Here is a 24,054-nt window from a genome sequence, read left to right as displayed (position 1 = left end):
TGTGTTGGGTCAGGGACAATATTGACAGGAGAAGCACCTCCTGCTCCTTTGAGCAGATGTTTCTCCTCAGCTCCGCCAGCTCCTCGCCAGTCTCTCCAGCTGGCTGGCTGATGACACATCACCCCTTCCCCCTCCCATAAACCACACTCACACACACACACACCCCGATACTCTATACACTGATACACGACAAACACTCATCATCACACTTTAGCCCCTATAGCACCACAAACACTGGCACGTGATCTATTACACCAGACAGACATCCTCTCTGTAAAACACAGAGTCGGATACCTTTGATTTACAAGCTGTTTACATGGCAGTTCACAAATCAGGCTCAAAGTTTCAGTTTAGTTGAGTGGTGTGCATGGAAATGCACTGAGAGGTCACGTGTGTGTGTGCGTGTGTGTGTGCGTGCGTGTGTGTGTGTGTAGGAGTTCTTTGACCTGTGGCCGGTCTTGATGGGCGAGGTTCCACCGTACGATGGACCCAAGACACCAGATGGCAGGGTGAGCACAGCGATTGTAGAACTAATACCACAAATACTTCCGCTACTACTACTAAGATTACAACTACTAATACTATTAGTACTATGATTGTTTTGTGACCAGGAAATTATCTTCTACAAAGTCATTGACTACATCCTCCACGGGAAAGAAGACATCAAAGTCATTCCGTGAGTTACACCAACGGGGCATCGGCTCGAAACCATGGCTAGCAACCACGCCTAGCAACCGTAACTAGTAACCATGTCAGGCAACTGGTGTCAATCAACCACGCCTTTAGCAATGCTGCATAGCAAACCTTCCTAGCCACTGTCAACCCTGTCCAGCAACCCATTCCAACTGGTTACATTTCTGGACAGTGGAAGGTTGTTCTAGGTCAGAACGGCTAATCAATTATATTCGGCGTCTGTCGCGCTCTCTCTTCGGCGGAACAGTACTCCCAGAAGATCACACAGATGCTTTCAGTAGTTTACTAGCCTCCCGTGTTGCCGCCTGCTCTGCCTTTTAGGCCCCAAGCACTCCTGCTCAACCATCCTCAGGCTTGCCTGTTTAAGAGAGGAAGTCCATGTAAGGCTTGGGGGTGGAGCCAGTGGGCTGCACGATATCTCACTTCAATAACCACACCCCACTGCCGTCCCTGCTGCCTGCCACACCCCCTCACCCCTCAGCTCCGACCAGGAAGAAGGGGCCGTCCAGCTCCTAGAGCATCCCTCCTAGGAAGGGCATCGGCATTCCCATTGGCTGCCCGTGACCTGTGAAAAACAGACTAGGCAAAGGGTGGCAGCGCTAGGAACCAGAGGGAGACACGGTTGTTGCTGTCCTTATTCAGCGACATACTAACCAGTGGTGCATGATCAGTGACCAGGGTGAAGTGGCGTCCCAGCAGATACTGCTTCAGGGTTTCTAGAGCCCACTTGATGGCGAGACATTCCTTTTCCCCCATAATATATATAAAGTATAGACACTTGATGTTCTTCACCTCTTTGCAGTTGTGACAAGCCCCCACACCTGTTTCAGAAGGGTCCGTCCTCTGCACCGCCATTGGTTTGGTGGAGTCTGGGATTTCCAGCACAGGTCCCAAACACAGTGCTCCCTTTAGGTCCTGGAAGGCTTCCTCTGTCTCCTCGGTCCAAGTCACTTGGGCGGGCTGAAGGTCCCTGGTCAAATCCGTCAGGGGGCCCGGCTAGGGATGCCAAATGGGGAATAAACCTCAGATAGATAAACCATCAACCTCTGGAGGGTGGGCCGTGACCCGTCCGAGCCAAATGGCAGCTTCTTGTAGTGGATCAGCCCACCAGGAGTGGCAGAAGTGGTTTCATCCCTCACCTCTGGAGCCAAAGGCACTTGCCAATAGCCCTCTCTCGGGTCGAGCGTTCTGATATATCAAGCGGTACCCTAGCCGTTCTATCAGTTAAACTATTAGAAGCACGGGGTAGGCGTCAAGCTTTGATAATAGATTTTGCCTTCTTAAATCATTAGAGAAGCGTATGGTGCCGTCAGGTTTCGGCACCAACACTATGGGGCTGCCCCACTCATTGTTCGATCCTCGATGACTGCCGCTTCCAACATAGTCTTTGCCTCGGTCCTGACGGCCTCTCTCCTGGCTTCTGGTAAAGGGTATGGTCTCAATTCCACCGTTTTGCCGGGCTCCGTGATGGTGTGGTGCTGTCCCAGATTGGTGTGGCCTGGTTCACTGGAGAACATGTCCTGGTTCCGGTTGACCGACTCAGTCAGCTCCTGCCTCTGTGCCGGCCTAGGGGCACCTCGGCTGGCCCCGATTCCTCTGGCAGCCTTCTTTGGAGGAATACAGTAGTACATCCCACCAGGATGTATTGGTGCCCTTGGCTGCTCTTGGGTAGTGGTCCCACCGGTTCGGTGGCGATCCTGCTAAAAAAGGAGGGGAACGGGTAGGGGAACTATGAGGCAGCGGAAATGTGGTTTTGGTCGCCACATTCCATCACATTCCATCGGGAATAGGTCACTTGCTTCACCTGCCTCCTGTCCTGCGTCCCCCTAGTCACTCTCTGAGAGATGATGGGTTGACCCCTGTGGCGCCACCTCATGTAAGCAATTCAGGCCACTTTCCTATCGGCCCTCCTCTACTCGGGCGTCCTCCGTCCTTCGGGTTCCCTCAGTTCCTCCCTTTAATAACCGTTCCCCTTACCCCTACCTGCCGTTTGCCACAATAAATAAATATCTACAGGAAAATACAAACATATACAAGTGGTTCACTTGAAGTCAGTTGGTTCTGGATCACATGACAACAGTGGATCAAATCATAATCAGACATTGGTCCACTACGAGCCAATCGAACGCCTCTTTCTAATGTTGTTTAATACCATGTAAGATGATCTTTGTTGTGATTGGCTGTTGCAGGACCCCCACACCAGACCACTGGGCCCTGATCAGCGGCCTGCCCACCTACGTAGCAGAGAACGGACTGGTCAGTCTCACACACAGACACACAAACACACTCACCCACATACACCAGTAATAGATGTGTGCTACAAGTCTGTTTATAGTACACATGTGTTGGGAGCGCACGTATGTGTGTCAATGCCAGCCATGCACGGGGATCCTAAAATGGCGTAAAAACCCTGGTAGAAGTCCTTCGGTTGGAGGTCAGGAGGACACTGGGCAGCTTGGTAATGGAGTTACCCAATGTTCAGCTCACAGCCTACAGGGGCTACAATACCTGTTAGCATCCCTCTCTCTGGCTCTCTCTTTAATGAACTGCCAACCCTGTACACTGCTCCAGGTATCTCCAGGTATCCTCTTTGTCTAATCAATTATCGTAATGATCATGAGCGGTTGATTTTTCACTCCTCTGCGGCAGGTTCCATCGCTTGCCGTTAATGATGTGTAACCACTTCAGCTAAAGAGACAGAGAAAAATCGACCTCAAGTCTTCATTAGGAATTCAAAGAAAATCCTGATTTTCTACACCTCAGCTCTCTCTCACCTCACCTCAGCAGGAGAGCAAAGAGGAGGGCTTGTGTATCGATGGGGAACATGGAGATAAAAGAGATTCAAATCAACCAACGAGAGCCCATTGGGCCCTCAACGATTCAGTTATTCATAATATAAACAACTTTTTATTCAAACCGAGAGTGGATACGAGAGGCAAATGGGTGCTTAAGAAGTTAAGGGATCAAAATGTCTGTTAGATTATAAGGGATTATTAGTGTTTATTAGGGAATAAACACTGGCAGCTGTTGAAATTGACTCTGATGAGCATTAAGTGAGTAGGTGGAATAGAACCAAATAAGATGTGCGTTTATCTCAGCATCCAAAATGTGTAGCAAATGAACAGAGAACTGAGATTGATTATTCATTTATAAATTATCTCTCAATCTTATTTTTGGAACATTTAAAACTGTGCTGTCTAACCAGACTGACATTAAGTGGCATCAGGGCACTGTATACCAGTGGTTCCTGACCTTGTCCAAAACATCTTGTGACCTCAATTGGCATCAGCTACCCTACACATTGTTTTCATGCTATTGGTCGGTCTGGCTATATATTGGCATATATTGCGGGTTTAGTATGCGGCTTTTACAGGAGCTCAAAAGATTTTAATTTCCTTTTTTTTCTAAATAAATGCAGAATCAAATATCTTAAACTTTCTTTGCGACCCCATATAGGTATCACTAGACCAAGTTCTCGAACTGATAGAAGACACCAACTCTTTCACTTCATCATTCTCTCTCCTCATCCTCCCCATCCCTCTCTCGTTCCCCTCTCTCTGCTCCTCCAGATCTGTAACATCATGAATGCGGGTCAAGATGATTTCTTCCAGTTCCAGGTGAGTGCTTGGTGTGAACAAATCAGAGCCACCCTAACCTCCTGCTGGTCCGTACACGGATGGGAGACACCTCATTCAGAGAGCGTCCATCAGCTCTCTCATGCTCATCTTTACAACGTAGAGACAGCACCACATATACTAGATACTCTCATTCCCACATCATGTCATTTATTCCGTTCAATATTTTATCTTTCGATTAAATTGTATTATTTTCATTTCGGGGGACAGGATAGTGTAGTGGCTAGGATGCCGAAAAGTACTGTGTTCCATCACCACAACCAAACCTTTTGGAATCCTTTAGCCTAACACAAATTACACCTACCTGCTCCTTAATGTTTTTATGTATCCTAATTCACTGTACGTCGCTTGGCATTAAGGCCGCACCTGAATGACTGCATAAGAATCTGGACAAAAATAGTATTAAACGTTAAATCAACCTTACTTCCTCCAGAGCTCTATGCTTTAAAAAGCCTGCACACATCTAACTCACATCTGCTAGCGTGCTTCCATCCAGCCCATTTCTCAGAATGTTCCAGTGACAATTGTCTATTTTCACTCGGAAACCAGATTACGGAAGTAAGACCCACTCTGAATGTCTCTTTATGTTGTCTTTAAGCTGGTTATATTTAACTCTCTCTCTATATCTATACACATCAACCTCCCACGACCAAAACGGTGAATAAACCACACGGTCGACAAGCCGACATTAAAGGCTGGAAACAGAGAGAACAACAAGCCGCCTTTAGCCTGAAGGAACGACGCTAGAGGACTATTATATATACATTTTAGTCTTACCCTGGTCCCTCTCCCTGGTTTCCCTCTCCTTCGTGCTCCCTGTTCTCTCTACTTGTCCATTGCCTGTTCCTTCACTCTGGTCTCTCTCCTGGTCCCTGTCCCAGTCTCTCTCCTGGTCCCTGTCCCAGTCTCTCTCCTGGTCCCTGTCCCAGTCTCTCTCCTGGTCCCTGTCCCAGTCTCTCTCCTGGTCCCTGTCCCAGTCTCTCCCCCTGATCTGACCCCCTTGTCTCTCTCTCCTGGTCTATCCCCTGGTGTATCTCCTGGTCTCTCCCCTTGGTCTCCTTAGGAATAAGAACAGTGCTAGGACTAGAGTAGAGAGTAGTCGACTCTACTAAACTCATACACGACTACGAGTGAGGAAAGACACTTTCGACCACAAAGGACTTTGCTCGACTGAACAACACAGCACCTTCAATGTCACTATGAGCTGTTGACCCTTCTCAAGCATCGTTTGGTGATTTCTAGTCATGCCCGGCCTCAATAGGGGATTAAGTGAATTTGTTTTGGTAATACGGTCGAAGTTAATGTTTCATTGAATCTTACCTCTCTCCTTCCATGTTGAGCTTCAGATCAGGTAATTTAACGTTGTCACCAAAGTAAATTGCATGTATGTTGGTGTGTGTGTGTGTGTGTGTGTGTGTGTGTGTGTGTGTGTGTGTGTGTGTGTGTGTGTGTGTGTGTGTGTGTGTGTGTGTGTGTGTGTGTGTGTAGAAAGAGCCCCTGGACGACTCCGGTTGGACCATTAAGAACGTCCTGTCTCTGCCAATCGTCAACAAGAAGGAGGAGATAGTGGGCGTGGCCACGTTCTACAACAGGAAGGACGGAAAACCGTTTGATGAACAGGATGAAACGCTCATGGAGGTGTGTTTGGTTCTGTGTGTGTGTCTGTGTGTGTGTCTGTGTGTCTGTGTGTCTGTGTGTCTGTGTGTCTGTGTGTCTGTGTGTCTGTCTGTCTGTCTGTCTGTCTGTCTCAGGTTTTTTTTTTGCCTCTCTTGTGTGAAAAAGGCGCAAAATATTGTATGTTTGCAGAAGCACAAACAAGTACGCATGCACGTTTGTGTTTATGTGTGTGTGTGTGTGTGTGTGTGTGTGTGTGTGTGTGTGTGTGTGTGTGTGTGTGTGTGTGTGTGTGTGTGTGTGTGTGTGTGTGTGTGTGTGTGTGTGTGTGCGTGTGTCTGTGCGTCTGTGTTTCAGTGTGTGCGAGTGTTGTACAGCTCTCTGAGTCATGCTCTATAAATAAAAAAGTATTCTACATTATTAATCGTTGGTCTTCAAGGTTTCACGAAAGCTCTTCTGTATTCCAACAACCCAGATGCACACACAGACACACACATAAACACAAAATACATACAAACCCCCACATAATACATACACATAGTATACATATACACGAACAAATACATACACATTCATACACACCCACACCCATACCCAGACACACACACACAAACACACACACACACATACAGACACTCAAGCAAAAGCATATACGGCTATCCCTAGCAGAGGCCTATTAGTATTGAATGCTAAATTCGATAGGAAACTGTATACTTTTTTTTTCTTCATGTACTTAGCATGTAAGATAAAAGAAGGCAACAATGGCCACATATGGTGCATAGTGATGGGCTTACATATTTTCAAAACAAACAAAATCAGGACAGCAGATAACAGGACGCCCCTGAGGCTGGTTAGAAACTACAGATAAGATGAACAAATGTAACGCTCTCTCTTTCCTCTGTATCCCTATCTCTCTCCATCTCTGCCTGCCACTAAACTTTTTCTCTCTTTCTCCCTCTCTCCATGTGTCTCTCTTCTCTACCTGTATTTCACTCTGTGTGTGTGTGCGCCTCTCTCTCTCTCTCTCTCTCTCTCTCTCTCTCTCTCTCTCTCTCTCTCTCTCTCTCTCTCTCTCTCTCTCTCTCTCTCTCTCTCTCTCTCTCTCTCTCTCTCTCTCTCTCTCTCTCTCTCTCTCTCTCTCTCTCTCTCTCTCTCTCTCTCTCTCTCTCTCTCTCTCCATGTATGTCCTCCTGCCTGTATTGTGTCATTCAATCACCTAGCGTTGTGTTGACCAGCGTTGCCATGCATGCGTCCCCTGGTTTTCCTTGAACGTGTCTCTCTATGTCCCTCTCCCCCTCCAGTCTCTGACCCAGTTCCTTGGCTGGTCGGTTCTGAACACCGATACGTATGACAAGATGAACAAGCTGGAGAACCGTAAGGACATCTTCGCGGACATGGTCATGTACCACATCAAGTGCCGCAAGGACGAGATCCAGAGAGTACTGGTTGGTATACTTGTGGCTAACCACTCACTGCATAGTGACTAACACCCACTAACCAACCACTAACTAAGCAGTATCCAGTCGCTAACTATTTACTCACTAATCAGTAACTACTCACTCAATCATCAGTAACTAGGCTTTAACCAGTCACTAACTATGCAGTAACAAGTCACTAACTTGTTAGGAACCACTCACTATCTAGTCACTGTCACTAACCACTTCGGGGAATATAACCCCTACCCCTGCCCAGTGTCTAGTTCTATTCCAATCAACTAGACAAGTAATAGAACAATGAAGCTGGTAAATGCCTTGCTCTAACTGTTGAAATACAATTGTCTTATTACTCCTCCACACAGGTAGCAGAGCTTTATTCATGAGTTCACACCAGTATTGCCCTCTTCCAGAATAAAAAAATAACAGAAGGCTGAAGGAAGAGAAAAAAACAAGCAGGGATGGATGATAAAGGACAATAGATTAAGATAATTGCATAGCCTGATCAGTAGAGAGAGGGAGAAGGGAGGGAGAGGGAGAGGGAGAGGGAGAGGGAGAGGGAGAGGGAGAGAGAGAGAGAGAGAGAGAGAGAGAGAGAGAGAGAGCCCATATGGTTAAGTGTTGACAACAGGTGATGGATGATGTGCTGAACTACCCAAGGTGAACACTGATGATCATGAGTGTGTGTGCGTGTGCGTGTGTGTGTGTGTGTCCAGAACACCAGGGAGAGATGGGGGAAGGAACCAGATGAATGTGAAGAAGAAGAGCTACAAGAAATTTTGGTAAGAAAAATCATAAAATTGCTATCAACAGGATAATCACCTCAATTAAAACATGTTAAACCATAACCAAACAAACCAGAGTTAAAGGGGCCCTAGTTTCCCACCAAGTGTGATGTTAATTAATCATTACATAAATGCAAAAATCTATCCACTAGTAACATCATAAATAGGAGTGTCACGTCAGATGTATGATGATAGATCAACCTGTATACCAGCCTACCCAGTGGACTGTACCAAATGGTGGGCTAATCCATCATCAAACATCATCCTATCTGGGATGTATGATGATAGATGATAGATTCACCGGTGACATGTGATGTCTCAAGGGTATCGATTTTTCCCTCACTCTGTCTTTTCTATCATCCTAGACTGAAATTTTGCCCAACACCAAGAAGTCTGAGATCCTGGAGTTCCATTTCTGTGACTTTGAGCACAGTGAGCTGGATTTGGTCAAGTGTGGCATCAAGATGTACTACGAACTCAAAGTGGTGGATAAGTTCCACGTCCCCCGAGAGGTGAGACACCAGATAGACATTTAGACGTTCTCTAGAAGGTTTATTCTAAGTGAGATTACCAGACACACATCGAGAAGTTTTCCAGAAGGTCTCTTCTAATTGAGTATACCAGACACACACCTAGAAGTTCTCTAGATGGTGTATAGAAGTGAGAATACTAGATACACATCAAGAAGTTCATTATCTCCATAGAGTTGAGCATACCAACGTTACATCCAGGAATTCTCTGGTAGATCCATATCTCTGGAGAGGAGATCGGGGACCAACTAGATTAGGCCCACAGAAGGTCCAGAGAAGTGAGGGATGGGTTGATCAGAGCGATAACTATTTTGATGTCATTTGATGTTATTTGTGAATAGATTGGTAGAGAGGTATTTATGTGTGTTCCAATTGTTCTTTATTTCTGCCCAATGAGTGGGGGTTAACTGTATTAATGTTAAAGCGTGTTTGTGTGTGTGTGCGTGTGCGCGTGTGTGTGCGTGTGCGTGTGCGTGTGCACGTGTGTGTGCGTGTGTGCGTGTGCACGTGTGTGTGTGTAGGTGCTGGTGCGCTTCATGTACTCCCTCAGTAAGGGATACCGGAGTATCACCTACCACAACTGGAGACACGGCTTCAACGTGGGACAGACCATGTTTACCCTGCTGATGGTGAGACAGACAGACAGACAGACAGACAGACAGACAGACAGACAGACAGACAGACAGACAGACAGACAGACAGACAGACAGACAGACAGAGTATTTTACCCTGCTAGTGGTGAGACGGACAGAAAGACAGACCACCATTTCTACACTGCTGATAGTGAGACTGATGTTTACCCAGTTGATGTGAGACAGGTATTCAGATCTGAGGAATTCCCTGACACAGTCCCTCTCTGATTATCTCATGGTGTTTTCATTTTTTCCCAATTCTAAAGATGATCCCTCCAATCCCCCTCCCCCCCACTCATTCTCCTCTTCCTCCTCTTCCTCATCGGTTCTGTAATCACCTCTCCTCACATCCATTAGTATGCTTCATTGGTTCTAATGATGCTCACACACGCACGCACGTATGCACACACACACAGTTAGTCTGTGATTGGTGGTATACATCGTATTATGTGTGTGCTTTACATTAATGTCTATGCTGTGGCTGTATCTGTCTGTGTGTCTTTGTGTGTGTGTGTCTTTGTGTGTGTGTGTGAGTGTGCGTGCGTGCGCGTGTGCGTGCGTGCGTGCGCGTCTGTTTGTGTTCAGACAGGAGACCTGAAGCGTTACTACACAGACCTTGAGTGCATGGCGATGGTGACTGCTGGCTTCTGCCACGACATTGACCACCGCGGAACAAACAACCTCTACCAGATGAAGTAAGTCTAGAATCAAACCTGTCCCGGATTAAGTTAGACTAGAACCCAACCTCTATCAGATGAAGTAAGACTAGAAATGTACTTCGATAGAAACATACCTCGATAGAACCGTACCCCTACCTGATGGATGAAGTAAGACTAGAATCTAACCTCTACCTGATGAACTAAGACTGGAATCTAACCTCTACCTGATGAACTAAGACAGGAATCTAACCTCTACCTGATGAAGTAAGACTGGAATCTAACCTCTACCTGATGAAGTAAGACTAGAACCAACTCCCTCTACTTGGTCAAAATAAGATAATAGCCTAACCTCTAACGGATGCAGTAAGACTAGACCTTAGTGCTACCAGATCAATTCAGACTCGACCATAACCTCTACCAGAAGTAAGACTAAAAACCAACCACCTCTACCAGACAAAGAACGAGCAACTGCCCTTTAAAGACGGAAACAACAACCTTTGTAAAGTAAGGAAATTATCACAATATCTTGATTGATTAAGTTAGAATGGAACAAACCCCTCCCATATGACGTGAACCTAGAGCCTAGAAGAAACATCCTCTGCCAGTCCTTCTTTGAACAGGGCCATCACAGGGCCTTCCACTTAAACGTGACCGTTGAACACGAGTTGATTGGTGGTGGAGGACCAGGCTTGTCTTGTATTATCCACAGGATACATGCAGCAGAGGTTCATATCCCGGTGTAAGGTATACTAACACGCTTGATGAGGTGGAGATTATCTGACCACACTGAGGGTTATTGATCGATCCTCCTCTGCGCTTCTACCTGTTGATTGATTGGATGATTGGATTCTACATTAGCTGAGGGCGGGGGAAGGCCACGCCCACCTGGGGATGACCTGCATGATTTATCTCCCTGTTGCTTCCCACTGTGTATGTGTGTCTGTGTCTGTGTGTCCGTGTCCGTGTCCGTGTCCGTGTGCGTGTGTGTGTGTGTGTTTTGAAAGGTCTGGCAACCCCCTCGCTAAGCTTCATGGAACTTCCATCTTGGAGAGACACCATCTGGACACTGGCAAGACCCTGCTGCGAGATGAAGTGAGTGTTCACACACACACACACACACACACACACACACACACACACACACACACACACACACACACACACACACACACACACACACACACACACACACACACACACACACACACACACACACACACACACACACACATTCGTTCAGAAACACATGAACACAGGCATACACACACACTAACAAAGTATGTAATTATCATTCCAGGGGGTGCTTTTAGTTATTGCTTTAGGTATAAGGTATGACATCAACCTGCTCAAAGACAATGGTAGAATATTCAGCATTTTTTAGGTCACGTACGTAGTGATTTAGTTCCCCATCAAAGAAAACAAAGAATCAAATAAATAAATGGTTATGGTATTTGGTTAGATAAGTTCAAGTTATGGTAAGGTTCGCTTGAATAAAGTCCATTTCCCCTTTTTCTGTTTAGTCAGTAATACTCAATTTCCAGTTCACATGTTTTAACTACCTCTTCACGGGTAGTTCAACTCCCTGTTTGTGATCGTTTCACCAAACAGTTTAGATCTGTTTCAACTTCCGATTTATCTTCCATTTCCGGCTTAGCTCTGATCAACATCCTGTATACATCTGTTTTCGACTGCTTGGTTGAGTCTGTTTTATCCTCCATCCGACTACGTGTTTCCTGTCGTGTGTTTCAGACTCTGAACATCTACCAGAACCTGAACCGCCGTCAGCACGACCTGGTCATCCACCTGATGGACATCGCCATCATCGCCACTGACCTGGCGCTCTACTTCAAGTCAGTGCCTCGCCACGCAAACTCACGTTTACTTTTACTTTTTTTTATTTATTTTTTTACTTTTAGCAGACCCTTTGATCAAAAAGCGACTTACAACGGTTAATACACGCATTGACACCCTGAAAGCGGAGTCAATCACGCAAGGTGACAACTAGCTCATCAGGAGCACTTAGGATTAGTGTCGTGCTCAGGGACACATCGACACGCTAGGAGAACCCTGGAATCAAACTAGCAACCTTCCGGTTACAAGTCAACCTCCTGAGCGAAGCCCACCCCAAACTCACGTTTCTACCCATCCAACAAGCTACTGTTAATCTGCTCCATCTGTTCATCAATATATCTATTAAATCAATAAACACCTAATGGAATGAGAAATCCTCTCACAACAAAATAGGAGCCCTTTTATTAATTGATACAAACAAATCCCTCATGAATAATTGCCATTATTGTTCAACACTTTTCTTAGGCTGATCAGTGTAATCATCTATTCATTAAATCTGTGCCATAATAAGGAATCCACTTGTCCTTGGATCACAATTTTCCTCGCTCCAAAGATTCCCTCACCTGATCCTTCAGGCAAATCCCGTCTGTCCCTTTCTCTCTCAATCCATCTATCACTAATACATCCATCACCATCGCTCCATCTTCCAGCTCTTTACGATCCATCCCTTAACCTGCTGCTGTTAGAAAAATCTACTGTTTACCCATCAGATAAAGTATCATGCCATAGAAACAACGGGTCAATTAGCAAACTGATAGGGAACTGAGAAAGAGCCGGAAACATAAATGTCAAGAAGAGCGTTTTGCTACAGGGAGCACTACTAGGAAATTGTTTGTGCTACAAGAAGTATGCTTGTACCAGGAAGTGTGTTTGTGTGGCAGGAAGTGCTTCCAAGAAGTGTGTTTTTGTTACAGGAAGTATGAGTAAGGGTTTTGTGCTACAGGAAATACTACGCGGAATGGCGTTTGTGTTACAGTACGTGCTATGAGGAAGTGTGTTTGTGTGTTTGCTGTGCAGGAAGAGGACTATGTTCCAGAAGATCGTGGATCAGTCCAAGACCTACGAGAGCTGGAACGACTGGACCAAGTACATGATGCTGGAGACCACACGCAAGGAGATTGTCATGTAAGATCACGCACACAGACACACACGCAGACACAGATGCAGACCAACACACACACACACACACAGACACACATTGTACAATCTACAGAAACCTACAAAAGGTCCTCAGACCCACTGTTCTGCTTCATCTCCCCAGGGCGATGATGATGACAGCGTGTGACTTGTCTGCCATCGCTAAACCCTGGGAGATCCAGAGCAAGGTACACCGTGATGAGGGGGGGGGTGAATACGGTGTGTCTGTCGTGTGTGAGTGTCTGTGTGTGCGTCTGTCTGTTTGTGTCTGTGTGAGTGCGTGTGCATATATGTGTGTGTGCGTGTGTGTCTTAGTGTGCTTTCACACCTGAGCCGTTTTTTCCATTTCATTCGTAACCTGGAGTGCTTCCCTCAATAGCAATGTTTGCTTGGGGAGGTGTGAATGCTCCTTCGAACTCTGGAGCAGACCAAACAAACAAACTCTGTTCTGCCTGAAAACAGGGCTAGAACCCAACTATAGGATGCTAACCAAAAAGTTATGGATTGTGGGTTGAATGTAGACATTTTCCCCAAACTGGACATAATAAACATAATAAACGCATGGTGGGACAACTAATATAAAGCAATTGCTTGTGGTCACTTAGAAAAACTATTTCTGGAATTTGTAACACCGAAGCAAAATGAAAATAACTCAGACCACACATAGTTGCTTTTGCTCCGTTATTATTGTCCGCAACAAGGAAATGCAATGAGTTTCCCTCTAATTATTAATTATTAATTAATTAATAATAATTAATTAATTATCTGTCCAATAGAACCCCGGTCAACAGCCTTACATGATACATTGTTTGGTTTGCTTGACCGTGTCCTGTGTGAGCGCTAACTTTACCAAATTCTGTTTATGTGTATGCATAAAGATGTTTGTATAAAGGTAATAAAAGACACACAAAACACAAACACACAGATTATCGTGTTGGGTCACACGCAAACACGCACACATGCACACAAAACACACAAACACGCATGTGTGTATTTGTTTGTGTTCTGTGTGTGTGTGTGGGTTGCGTATATTGGCTCCTTGTATACATCCCAACATGTTCCAACAACCCACTGTGATTTTCCTATTTCAAACACACACACACACACACACACACACACACACACACACTGCGTCATGTGATGTGCAAGGGCAAAATGGAGAGAATGACACTTTAGAGGCACTAGTCATTCTCCTGACTGCTTCTGCACAGCCTGTCCATCACAGCTACAAGCTCCTCACCCCCTCCTCCTCCTTTTCACTACCAATTCCTCTCAACAACCTACCATCATCTCCGCTCCATCACCTCCCAAGAGGGCACCCGCTCCCAACATCTCCTCTAAACCCTTAAACCTCCTCCCCACATCGCCTCCTAACATCTCCTCCCACCACGCCATCGCATACATCTCCCCCTCCACGCCCAATCGCCCTCCCGCAACCCCTCCCATCGCCATGGTCACCTCCGCTTCCTCCCAGCACGCCTCCCCGCATCGGCTACCAATACCCTGTCTTCCCACGGACTTCCCAATGTCCTCCATCACCTCCTCACCAAACCAGGTACACCATCTACTCATGATCCTCCCCATTACCAAACCCTACTGCCATCTCCTCCTCACCCCTCCGTCTCCATCCCATCGTCTCCTCCCCATTACCTCCCAGCAGCCACGAATCCCTTTCCATTCCCTCCCTCTCCTCTCCACGGTGGCCCCGCTGGAATAGGGAACATGTTGGACTGTTTGGCCAGCCCCCGCTATAATTCATATTTATGTCATTCCTTTATGCCCCTGTTTACCCAGAGAGGTGGCCCGAGTGTGTATACACGTGCACATCACTAACAGCCCTGCCCTCACACACACACACACACACACACACACACACACACACACACACACACACACACACACACACACACACACACACACACACACACACACACACACACACACACACACACACACACACACACACACTCTCATGGCCATGTAGAGGTTGTGTGTATGTGGTATTAAAGGTGGAACTGCCAGTGAAATGGATATTTTTCGTTTAGTCGATGAGGGACGGAATATGTATTTGCCGGAGCAGCATAGTGTTATAGAATACTAATAACCAGACTAAAATACAAATAACACAAAAAAAAAATGACTAGCATAAAAGTACAGAGTGTATATTTAGGACGATGTTACCCTTTCAATAAAAATGAAAGACAAATTGTTTAAAGTACTTAGGCCTATGTAACTGTAATGACAGCATTTTACTGGCAATGCATATCATCTTAGAAGAGCAACTATGACTCAGGCTGGTGACTACATGCTGTCAGGATAACCATCCTGCTGAGATAGTTCTTCTTAAAGTAAACTGTGACTTTATAGGCAACTTTTCAGCCCAAAGAACTCCGGCAGCCACTTTTGAACATTTCCATTTATTTACCCACAGAGAAGATCCTGAAAAACTGTGATGCCAATCCAATGTCCCGCCCCCACACGCAGAACACTGTGCATCAAAGTACAAGATGTGCCCACATTCCGACTGGAACCAGAGGATTTACGCGTCGCCACACACACACGTCACTCGCATCACGGCATCAGCCATATTTTAATCGTCTCCAGTGCGGGTGTCATTGGGAGACAGACTGTAGGAGGAGGCCACAGGAAGCGGTGAATCATCGTGCCAGCGGATGACTCAGGTGGTCGGCCCCTTCCTCCTCCTCCTCCTCATCCTCATAATCCGTCAACGCAGTCCCCCCACCCCAAAGGATCCAAGTGTCAAATACAACCTGGCTGACCAAAAAGGAGCCCTTACCAAACCGGCTAGACCCCCCCCCCCCCCCCCGCTGGGAAGATGGCTTTTACTGTATTATGGAGATTTTATGAATAGTTGGGATGCATTATTTATGTATCTGTATTCTTCACCCAAACTCCTATCAGGTTGTTCGTATCAGAGTATGACATTCAAGGACTACAAATGTAAAGTCTTACACACGCGGCCGGACTACTAATCTGTGATGTTAGAGATAGCGACGTACACAGGGAGCAGAGATGTTGTTGTATTTGGATTTCTTAATCTTCACTCGTATCCTGTCTTTCTTAACCTGTACCTGGGAAATGGTGTTGTGATAGTTCTGAATATTTATGCAACATATCGTATTTTGGAATTATTTTGGAAAATATTAATTGGTGCAACAATTGCACATAATTACGAGACAATGAAAATAAAAATAAAATCCCAAAATGCACGCAATATTGTTGATCGGAGGGCAAGCAAGTGTACATTCCCCGAGACATCACTGTCCAAAATGCACTTAACAAGTCTGTTTTTTCAACCGCTCTCCCACTCCCCCACTACAGGTGGCGCTGTCCGTGGCTGCAGAGTTCTGGGAGCAGGGAGATCTGGAGAGAACCGTTCTGGAACAGAATCCTATTGTAAGGCACAGACACAAACACAAACACACCTTCTGGAGAGAGAGAGAGAGAGAGAGAGAGAGAGAGAGAGAGAGAGAGAGAGAGAGAGAGAGAGAGAGAGAGAGAGAGAGAGAGAGAGAGAGAGAGAGAGAGAGAGAGAGAGAGAGAGAGAGAGAGAGAGAGAGAGAGTCTAATAAAGAGTGATAGGTTTAGAGAACAGCTTCTCCAGAGCAATAGAGAGGTGAAGATTGATTGACAGCGGGATGAGTGAATAGAGATAGGTAGAGTGATAGGAGAGATAGGGAGATAAGGATGTGGTGTAGAATGATGGATAAGGCGATAGAGCGCTGGAGAAGGGTGCCCAGAGAGAGATCGAGGTGTAAAATCCTCACCAGAACCAGAGAGGTGTAAGAGAAGGAGAGAGGGGTAGAATAAAAGGTGCATAGACAGATGGATAGAGAGATAGAGAGGAATGGAAAGAGATAAGATAAGCTTCAGTATGGGGGACAGAGCCAAAGAGGCATAGCAAGATTGATATAAAACGATTGATTTCATCGACACAAATGTGTCGATGAATCTGAAGTACTGCACCGAACGAGCAAACTCAACGCCTGAGTCCCACTGTGTGCCTGCGTGATTGTGTTTATGTGTGTGTGTGTGTGTGTGTGTGTGTGTGTGTGTGTGTGTGTGTGTGTGTGTGTGTGTGTGTGTGTGTGTGTGTGTGTGTGTGTGTGTGTGTGTGTGTGTGGGGGGGGGGGGGATAGATTCTTACAGGCCTTGAAGGAAATCAACAAAACGTGGTGCAAAAGGAGAAAGAGAGATTGGGAGATGGCTTAATAGAAATCATTGAGAGGGGGAATCATCAACGACCAAGACACAATAGGAGAAGGATCCAGAGGGGATGGGGGGATGAAGAGGTGAAAGAGGAGGAGGAGGAGGCGGAGGAAGAGGAGGAGGAGGCAGAGAGACTAAAGAGAGAAATGTGTGTGTTATGCTGGAAGTGCGTGATGGTGTGCACTGGTTCAGAAAGAACAAGCACAGTGGGCCAGGGGCCGAGCCACAATGTCCCTGCACACACACTCACTCACTCTCTTTCTCTCTCTGTCTCTTACCGGTTCTATGTTTCTCCTCCCTCACTCTAGCCCTTCCTCTCTCTCTCTTCCTCCCTCGCTTGGCCCCCCCGGGCCTCAGAGTCTATTTAGATTCATGTCCGCGATGAAAGGGACCAGTATATGGTCAAAGTAATGAATGACGTAAAGGGGGGGAAAACGGTGAAAAGAGTTTGCTTTGCACTACTGTCGTTTAGAATTGGGAGCAATTATCCTGCAACTGCATCCAATGTGAGTTGTCCAAATTCGCAAAGTTCAGGATGCATTCCCTTAAAGGCTGGCATGAGTCACCCATGAGTGTCTGTGTGTGTGCGCATGTGTTTGTGTGTGTGTTTAAGGGCATGTTTGTGTGTGTGAGAGAGCGAGAAAGTTAGAGAAAGAGGGAGAGATGTGCATGCAAGGGTGTGTGTGTGTGTGTGTGTATGAGGGGGGGGGGGGGAGGCTGTGTGTGTGTGTGTGTGTGTGTGTGTGTGTGTGTGTGTGTGTGTGTGTGTGTGTGTGTGTGTGTGTGTTAGTTGATATTTAATTGACGCGAGCAGTGCAACACTAATTGAAGGTTGGTTTATTCGTTGATGTTTTCCACCGGCATTTAATTGGCTATTCCAGTGACTTCAGAGGTCACAGGTCATAGGTCAAGGCCTAGCCGACAGCCTCTCTGAAGCAGTGGGGTGGACGGGTGAATGTTATCAGCATTAATTCAAGAATGAATGGGAATTTAACTAATTGACAGAGACTTCTGATTGGTAAAAAAAGTATATGGACACATGATGTGACATGCAATGGTTTATACCATCTGATGCTCTGCTGGCCACGGTTTTGTTCATAAAACAACATTTATAATGTCTTGTTATATAATCACTTTTAGTTCCTGGTTTCACTCTTTCACTCCTTTTTCTTTCCTTTCCTCTCTTCTCGTCTCTCCTTCCTTTCTCTCCCTTCTCCTTCGTTCCCCGTCTTCCTATCTCTCCCTTTCTAGCCCATGATGGACAGGACCAAGTCTGCAGATCTTCCTAAAATGCAGTGTGGTTTCATCGACTTTGTCTGTGCATTCGTCTACAAGGTGAGTCTCTGACAAAAACCACATCGACAACAATAACCCAACACCCCTGCTCTGCTCTCAACCCTTCCCCCTCACACCCCTACACACCACCAACACACCACCAACACAGGGGCCAGTGCTAGGACCGGTCGAATGGAAGAGCCTCAAACTGCTGTAGAATAGTATTTATTATTTAATGGGTTTCTCAGACCAGTGGGTAGATCAATCACCCCAAATGGAGTTGTAAATGTTCCACACTGGTGGTACAAGGAATCAATGGTCCCATCCTAGAACTAAATGTTCACATGCACTCATTGGTGTTCAGACTGAAACATCTGCATTTGAGAGCCAGCCTGAGATGAGACCATAAGGATATCATCAGAACTTGAAATACAGTACCACTCCAGCCACACTTACCATCAAGGAAGCTGACAAGCTAAATGTGGCAACGGAGGAGACATTCCCAGGGGAGCCTCTACAATAAATGTGGAGCATGTGAATTGGTGCAGAGTACTCAAGCACATCTACCACCTGAGTCTGAGTACTTAGAGGGTCGCTGTGCTGTGTACTTTGTTCCTTTACCAAAGAAGGTGTGCTGCTCTAGTGCCATCAAAGACAAAAAGACTAACCCAACTTGATGGAAGTCCCTTGAGAGACTTGGTTCTGGTACACTTAGTTCCCCTGGTTAAACCATCACTTGACCTCCGTTTGCCTAGCAGCCCAAGTGGATGATGCCATCATCTTCCTGCTTCACATAGACAGGCCGGGTAGCACTGTGAGAGTTATTTGATTTCTAAAGCGTGTTCAACCACATCTAGCCTGTCCTGCTAGCGAGCAAGCTAACAGCGACTCCAGCAGAATCTCCCCTGATGTCATGGATTGTGCACTACCTCAATGGTCAGCTACAGTATGTTCGGGTATGTGCGTGTCTGGCCCTATGGTGGCAACATAGGGTCCTGACACCTTTTCCGTTTACCCTGTTCAACTCGGATTATACTTACAACTCCATGTCCGGCTTCCTGCAAATTCTCAAGACTACTCTGCAATTGTGGGCTGCAGCAGAAAGGGACAGGATGAGTACAGAGGCGTTATGGACTCCTTTGTAGAGTGATGCTGACTGAACCACCTTCAGATGATTACCGTCAAGACCAAGGGCTTGCTGGCGGACTTCAGAAGGAGGGAAAACCCCTTACACCTGTCTCCATCCAGGGGATGGATGTGGCAGTCTGTGGTAGCCAGTGCAATTTTCTTTGCCATAGTGTAGAGAATAGTGTAGCAGAATCGATGAGCTCCGAGGGGAGGACGCATCGTGGACAATGACTCTCTCAACCTCATCACAATGCGCTGGGGGAGCGACTTCAGACACCTTCAGATACCCCGAAGACGTTCCACAGATCATCTACAGCTCTCTTTCGTGTGTGATACAGTAATAATGTCATGTTAATGTTAATAATGTACTGTTAATGCAACAGCCCACTGTGCAATAACAGGGAAATTACGTGAAATATCATGGACATAATCACTGAAGATATTATTTCTGAATCACTAAAAACACTTCTATAATTTGGAATCCTTTTGGACAAAACAAGCAATATCCCGTCTTATGTTTCAGGAGTTCAGCCGCTTCCACGTTGAGATCACTCCCATGCTGGAGCGCCTGCTGAACAACAGGAAGGAGTGGAACGCCCTGAAGGAGGTGCACGAGGCCAAGCTGGCCGTCATAGAGGAGGCCAATAAGGCCAAGGAGGAGGCGGCCCAGAAAGGTTCTGCCGCCAAGCAAGGTGGGTCATCTTTACGGCTGACTATGTAGGCATTCAGCACAACGTTTCATTAACCTTTTGGTCAAGTACTCATACTTCATCAACACCATCAAACCAGAAATGTTTACCTTTAACCTAATATTATTGTGAAAAAGAGTTTCCTCGACGATATACAGTACACTCCATCATAAAGACGTTCAGATAGAAATATGCAACTAATGTATCAATGTACCTTTTTTTATCGTCTTACTTTCTTTATCAGGTTTACTTCCTTTCTTTCCTCCTTTATTGTCATACATATTATTATCTTTCTTCAAATGTTTCTTTTATCATGTTTCTTGCTTATCATTTGTCTTGCTTTCTTCACAACGTTTCTTCCTTATCATGTTCTTTTCATTCTCATAGTGTGTTTGTATTCATTCTGTTGAGGTTCCTTTCTCTCTTTCTCATCATGATTCCTTGGCCCAATCCCATTTCTACCCCTTACCCTTACCCCTCCCCCTTGTTTTGAAGGGGTAAGGGGAAGGGGTAAGGGGGAGAAATGGGATTGGGCCCTTCTCTCTTATCATGTCCCTCTCTCTTTCTTCTAATGGTTTCATCTCTCCCTCTCTTTCTGTCCAAAGCCGGGGCTGCCGAGGGTTCACAATCCAAGACGTGCATCCTGAGCTAGAGAGAGAGGGAGAGATTCCTGACCTAGTCCTCCAGCCGGCGATCCACCCTGCTAAACACCTGCTAACAAGACCACCCCCCCCTCATCCATCTCCCTCTCTCATCTCAATATGAAGTTAGACACATCTATCCTTTCATCACGTGTTCTGCTAACTTAACTTTGTGGCAGCGTCCTCAGAACTCATTAGCCGGACTGCAGAAAGCCATCAATTCCACTCCACGTCGTGATCCTGTTCAACTTTACATTTCCCAGCCCTGGTTGGAGACAAAGTACTTGATGGGCTCTGGAATAGAATCTCTATCACGCTTCAAAGGCAACATGAAATGGAATTGAGACAATCTTGCTCTTTGTAAATAGTTGCATGGAAATACACTTTAGCCCAAAGAGCCTTCACCTGAGACTCAAACCACCTAAAGACTAGATTATGTAGGCCTATATAGGGGGACTAGAAATGTTGAAGGGATGAGATCATTCAGGTTTAAATTGGCAGGTGTGGGAGAACCTAGGGCTTAGTCTCACTCTAGAGCTGGCCCCATCAGTGTTGCGATTGGTTGAAATGTTCCATTCCAGTCGACTACTTTAGCTAACTTTGTTGGTGATGGAGTATGAGTAGATGATCAAGGGCAAGTTGTTTTCCATTTCATGTCATCTTTAAAGTCTCCCTTCACCCTGCATATAAATAACAATAAACATTAGGTCTATAAATAACGATAGATATCTATGAATAACTTCTACATATGTCTACACCGCTAGAAATATATCCTTGATCAGAAGGAGACACAGATTATGAACATGCAACACTGCAGGAAGTAAGTCTGTTTGATCGCTGTGATTTTTAATCCCATCTCCAAAACACCCGTTAGAAATCTGCAGGGTTTGGCTTGTTGAAAAAACACTGTCGCTTTCCAGATGCAACAAATCGGAGCGACTACGCCTGAATAACTAAATACAAATTGAATAAATTGAGCGCAAAGTTTCTCGTTCACAGTTGAGCGAGTCGCAGAATTCAACACAGTCTCGGGTGTTTCCAAGCCCTATAACTGTCACCGCTAATATGCGCTCTCGATGAAGGACTACGGTAATATTATGAGTTAGGATGCTGGAGTAATATGTATGATGCACAGGCTGTCTCTGTATTATTCTGGTGCATCGCTTAATGCTCTGGTTGTTACTAGGGAATAAGTCAACGCAGAATCAATTAATGAATTATTTTTTTTCCTTTTTGGTGTTTTTGGTGTTACCACATAGATTTCACTTGTGTGAGCAATAGGTCAGACCAGAAAGCTAAATTATACAGACTGAGTGTGTATTCATTATGTTTAATTGTTGTTTTACTTATTTTGTGGCATTTAGACTTAGATCTTACAGTAAACTGTCGTGAAGGCTTTTTAGAAAACACTGTTACATTGCATGTCAACATACAATGTGTTGCACTTTATCAGGTCCTGATATGAGTTTGCGCCCAAATGCACAAAGTAGTGACAAATGAGTTTGTTTCTCCGTACGTCGCGTCAGCCGGGTCTCATGTTGAGCCATTGCAATAGTAACATGGGAGTGTCCACTCAGATCTGATATTGACAGATCAACTCCAAGCTTAGCAGTTGTTACAATCCACCAGTAAATTCCTTCCAGCTGGTCAGAAACTCCCACCATGTGATTTCATAAAGGGATGGATTTCGGCTCGTCAACATGCCTACTGATGTTCACATCGCGGGGGGGCCCTCCAACATGTGGATGGAGGAGCATTTCTAGTGAATAAACGATAACATCTGTACCACCTCTAGTCTGCTGGAATCTTCTTAAAGAACCCCACTCAGCCGATAATAAAGGAGTATGTTGCATGCGCACGTGTCTGTCCTCAAGCAATGCATTTCAAAACAATACGACGTGTACAGATACGCCTATTCTTGCACCGTTTGCTCGGATGAAGCAGACTGTGCACTTTGTCGTACACCATGAATGTGATTAAAAGCCTGACGGGGGCGTAGCATGCCTATGTGATGCATGACATTATATAAAGCATGCGGAGGGTGTGCATGAAATGAGTGCATGCGCTTCGTGCACACAGACAAGAGACATACTGCAGCTCTCTCTGCACGTCATCGCATAACATTCACTGATTCAGAGCACGGCAAAGGTACTCTATACTCTAAGCACAGTACAACTACGGCTATCGAGTGTGTGTGTGCGCGCGTGTGTGTGTGTGGCTATGGATGCCATCGTGCTTTTTTACCCTTTTTATAGAATACTTCTTTGCATGCACACATGCAATTATTCATACCCATATCCTAAACTGGCGAAGATCAAATTGTTTCCATCTCACTATATGCCGCTAACATCACCACGTTACCGGACAAAAGTGTGCGTCTGTGATTGCGAGTGGATTGTTTGCATAAAACGGCATGCAATGGTTACACACTAATTGTGCGGGGCAGGGGGTGGGAGGGAACTGCTAGGTTATGAGGCTGAGAGGCATCACAGTATAGTACTCTACATCACTACTGCATGACGTAAGGCTTAGTGACGTCAGCAGAGAGAGACAGAGCGTGGGAGAGAGCGAGCAAAGGATTACCGTATACGGTAGCGATGATCTACTATGCTTGTGACGCACACCCTCCACCCAACTGCAGCAGAGAGAGAGAGAGAGAGAGAGAGAGAGAGAGAGAGAGAGAGAGAGAGAGAGAGAGAGAGAGAGAGAGAGAGAGAGAGAGAGAGAGAGAGAGACCTTGAGTCAGTATAGGGAGAGCGAGAGAGAGAGAGAGAGAGAGAGAGAGAGAGAGCGAGGGGGGGGGGTAAGGAAACAGCTGCAGAGAGAGAGAGAGAGGGGGGGGGGTAAGGAAACAGCTGCAGAGAGAGAGAGAGAGAGAGAGAGAGAGAGAGAGACCTTGAGTCAGTATAGGGAGAGCGAGAGAGAGAGAGAGAGAGAGAGAGAGAGAGAGAGAGAGAGCGAGGGGGGGGGTAAGGAAACAGCTGCAGAGAGAGAGAGAGAGGGGGGGGGGTAAGGAAACAGCTGCAGAGAGAGAGAGAGAGAGAGAGAGAGAGAGAGAGACCTTGAGTCAGTATAGGGAGAGCGAGAGAGAGAGAGAGAGAGAGAGAGAGCGAGGGGGAGAG

The 24,054-nt window shown here is 46.0% G+C and overlaps 1 protein-coding gene across 1 annotated transcript in view; it reads left to right on the top strand.

The window, feature by feature from the left end:
* The window catches only part of pde6a (phosphodiesterase 6A, cGMP-specific, rod, alpha), a 32,825-nt gene extending 10,107 nt beyond the window's left edge, over positions 1-22,718 (top strand). Inside the window, exons 7-24 of the mRNA XM_060063193.1 lie at positions 435-509; positions 612-676; positions 2,883-2,949; positions 4,263-4,310; positions 5,817-5,966; positions 7,244-7,387; positions 8,092-8,157; positions 8,526-8,672; positions 9,212-9,319; positions 9,908-10,017; positions 10,986-11,073; positions 11,731-11,831; positions 12,850-12,957; positions 13,094-13,157; positions 16,312-16,386; positions 18,451-18,534; positions 20,126-20,294; positions 20,897-22,718. Of these exons, the coding sequence (XP_059919176.1) occupies positions 435-509; positions 612-676; positions 2,883-2,949; positions 4,263-4,310; positions 5,817-5,966; positions 7,244-7,387; positions 8,092-8,157; positions 8,526-8,672; positions 9,212-9,319; positions 9,908-10,017; positions 10,986-11,073; positions 11,731-11,831; positions 12,850-12,957; positions 13,094-13,157; positions 16,312-16,386; positions 18,451-18,534; positions 20,126-20,294; positions 20,897-20,943 (1,716 nt within the window). The 3' untranslated portion in view covers positions 20,944-22,718. The remainder of the gene's footprint in view (positions 1-434; positions 510-611; positions 677-2,882; positions 2,950-4,262; positions 4,311-5,816; positions 5,967-7,243; positions 7,388-8,091; positions 8,158-8,525; positions 8,673-9,211; positions 9,320-9,907; positions 10,018-10,985; positions 11,074-11,730; positions 11,832-12,849; positions 12,958-13,093; positions 13,158-16,311; positions 16,387-18,450; positions 18,535-20,125; positions 20,295-20,896) is intronic.
* The last annotated feature ends 1,336 nt before the right edge of the window (positions 22,719-24,054 follow it).

The sequence above is a fragment of the Gadus macrocephalus genome, chromosome 10 (assembly GCF_031168955.1).
Source record: "Gadus macrocephalus chromosome 10, ASM3116895v1".
Lineage (NCBI taxonomy): Eukaryota > Metazoa > Chordata > Actinopteri > Gadiformes > Gadidae > Gadus > Gadus macrocephalus.
This window is presented reverse-complemented; position numbering and strand designations above follow the sequence as displayed.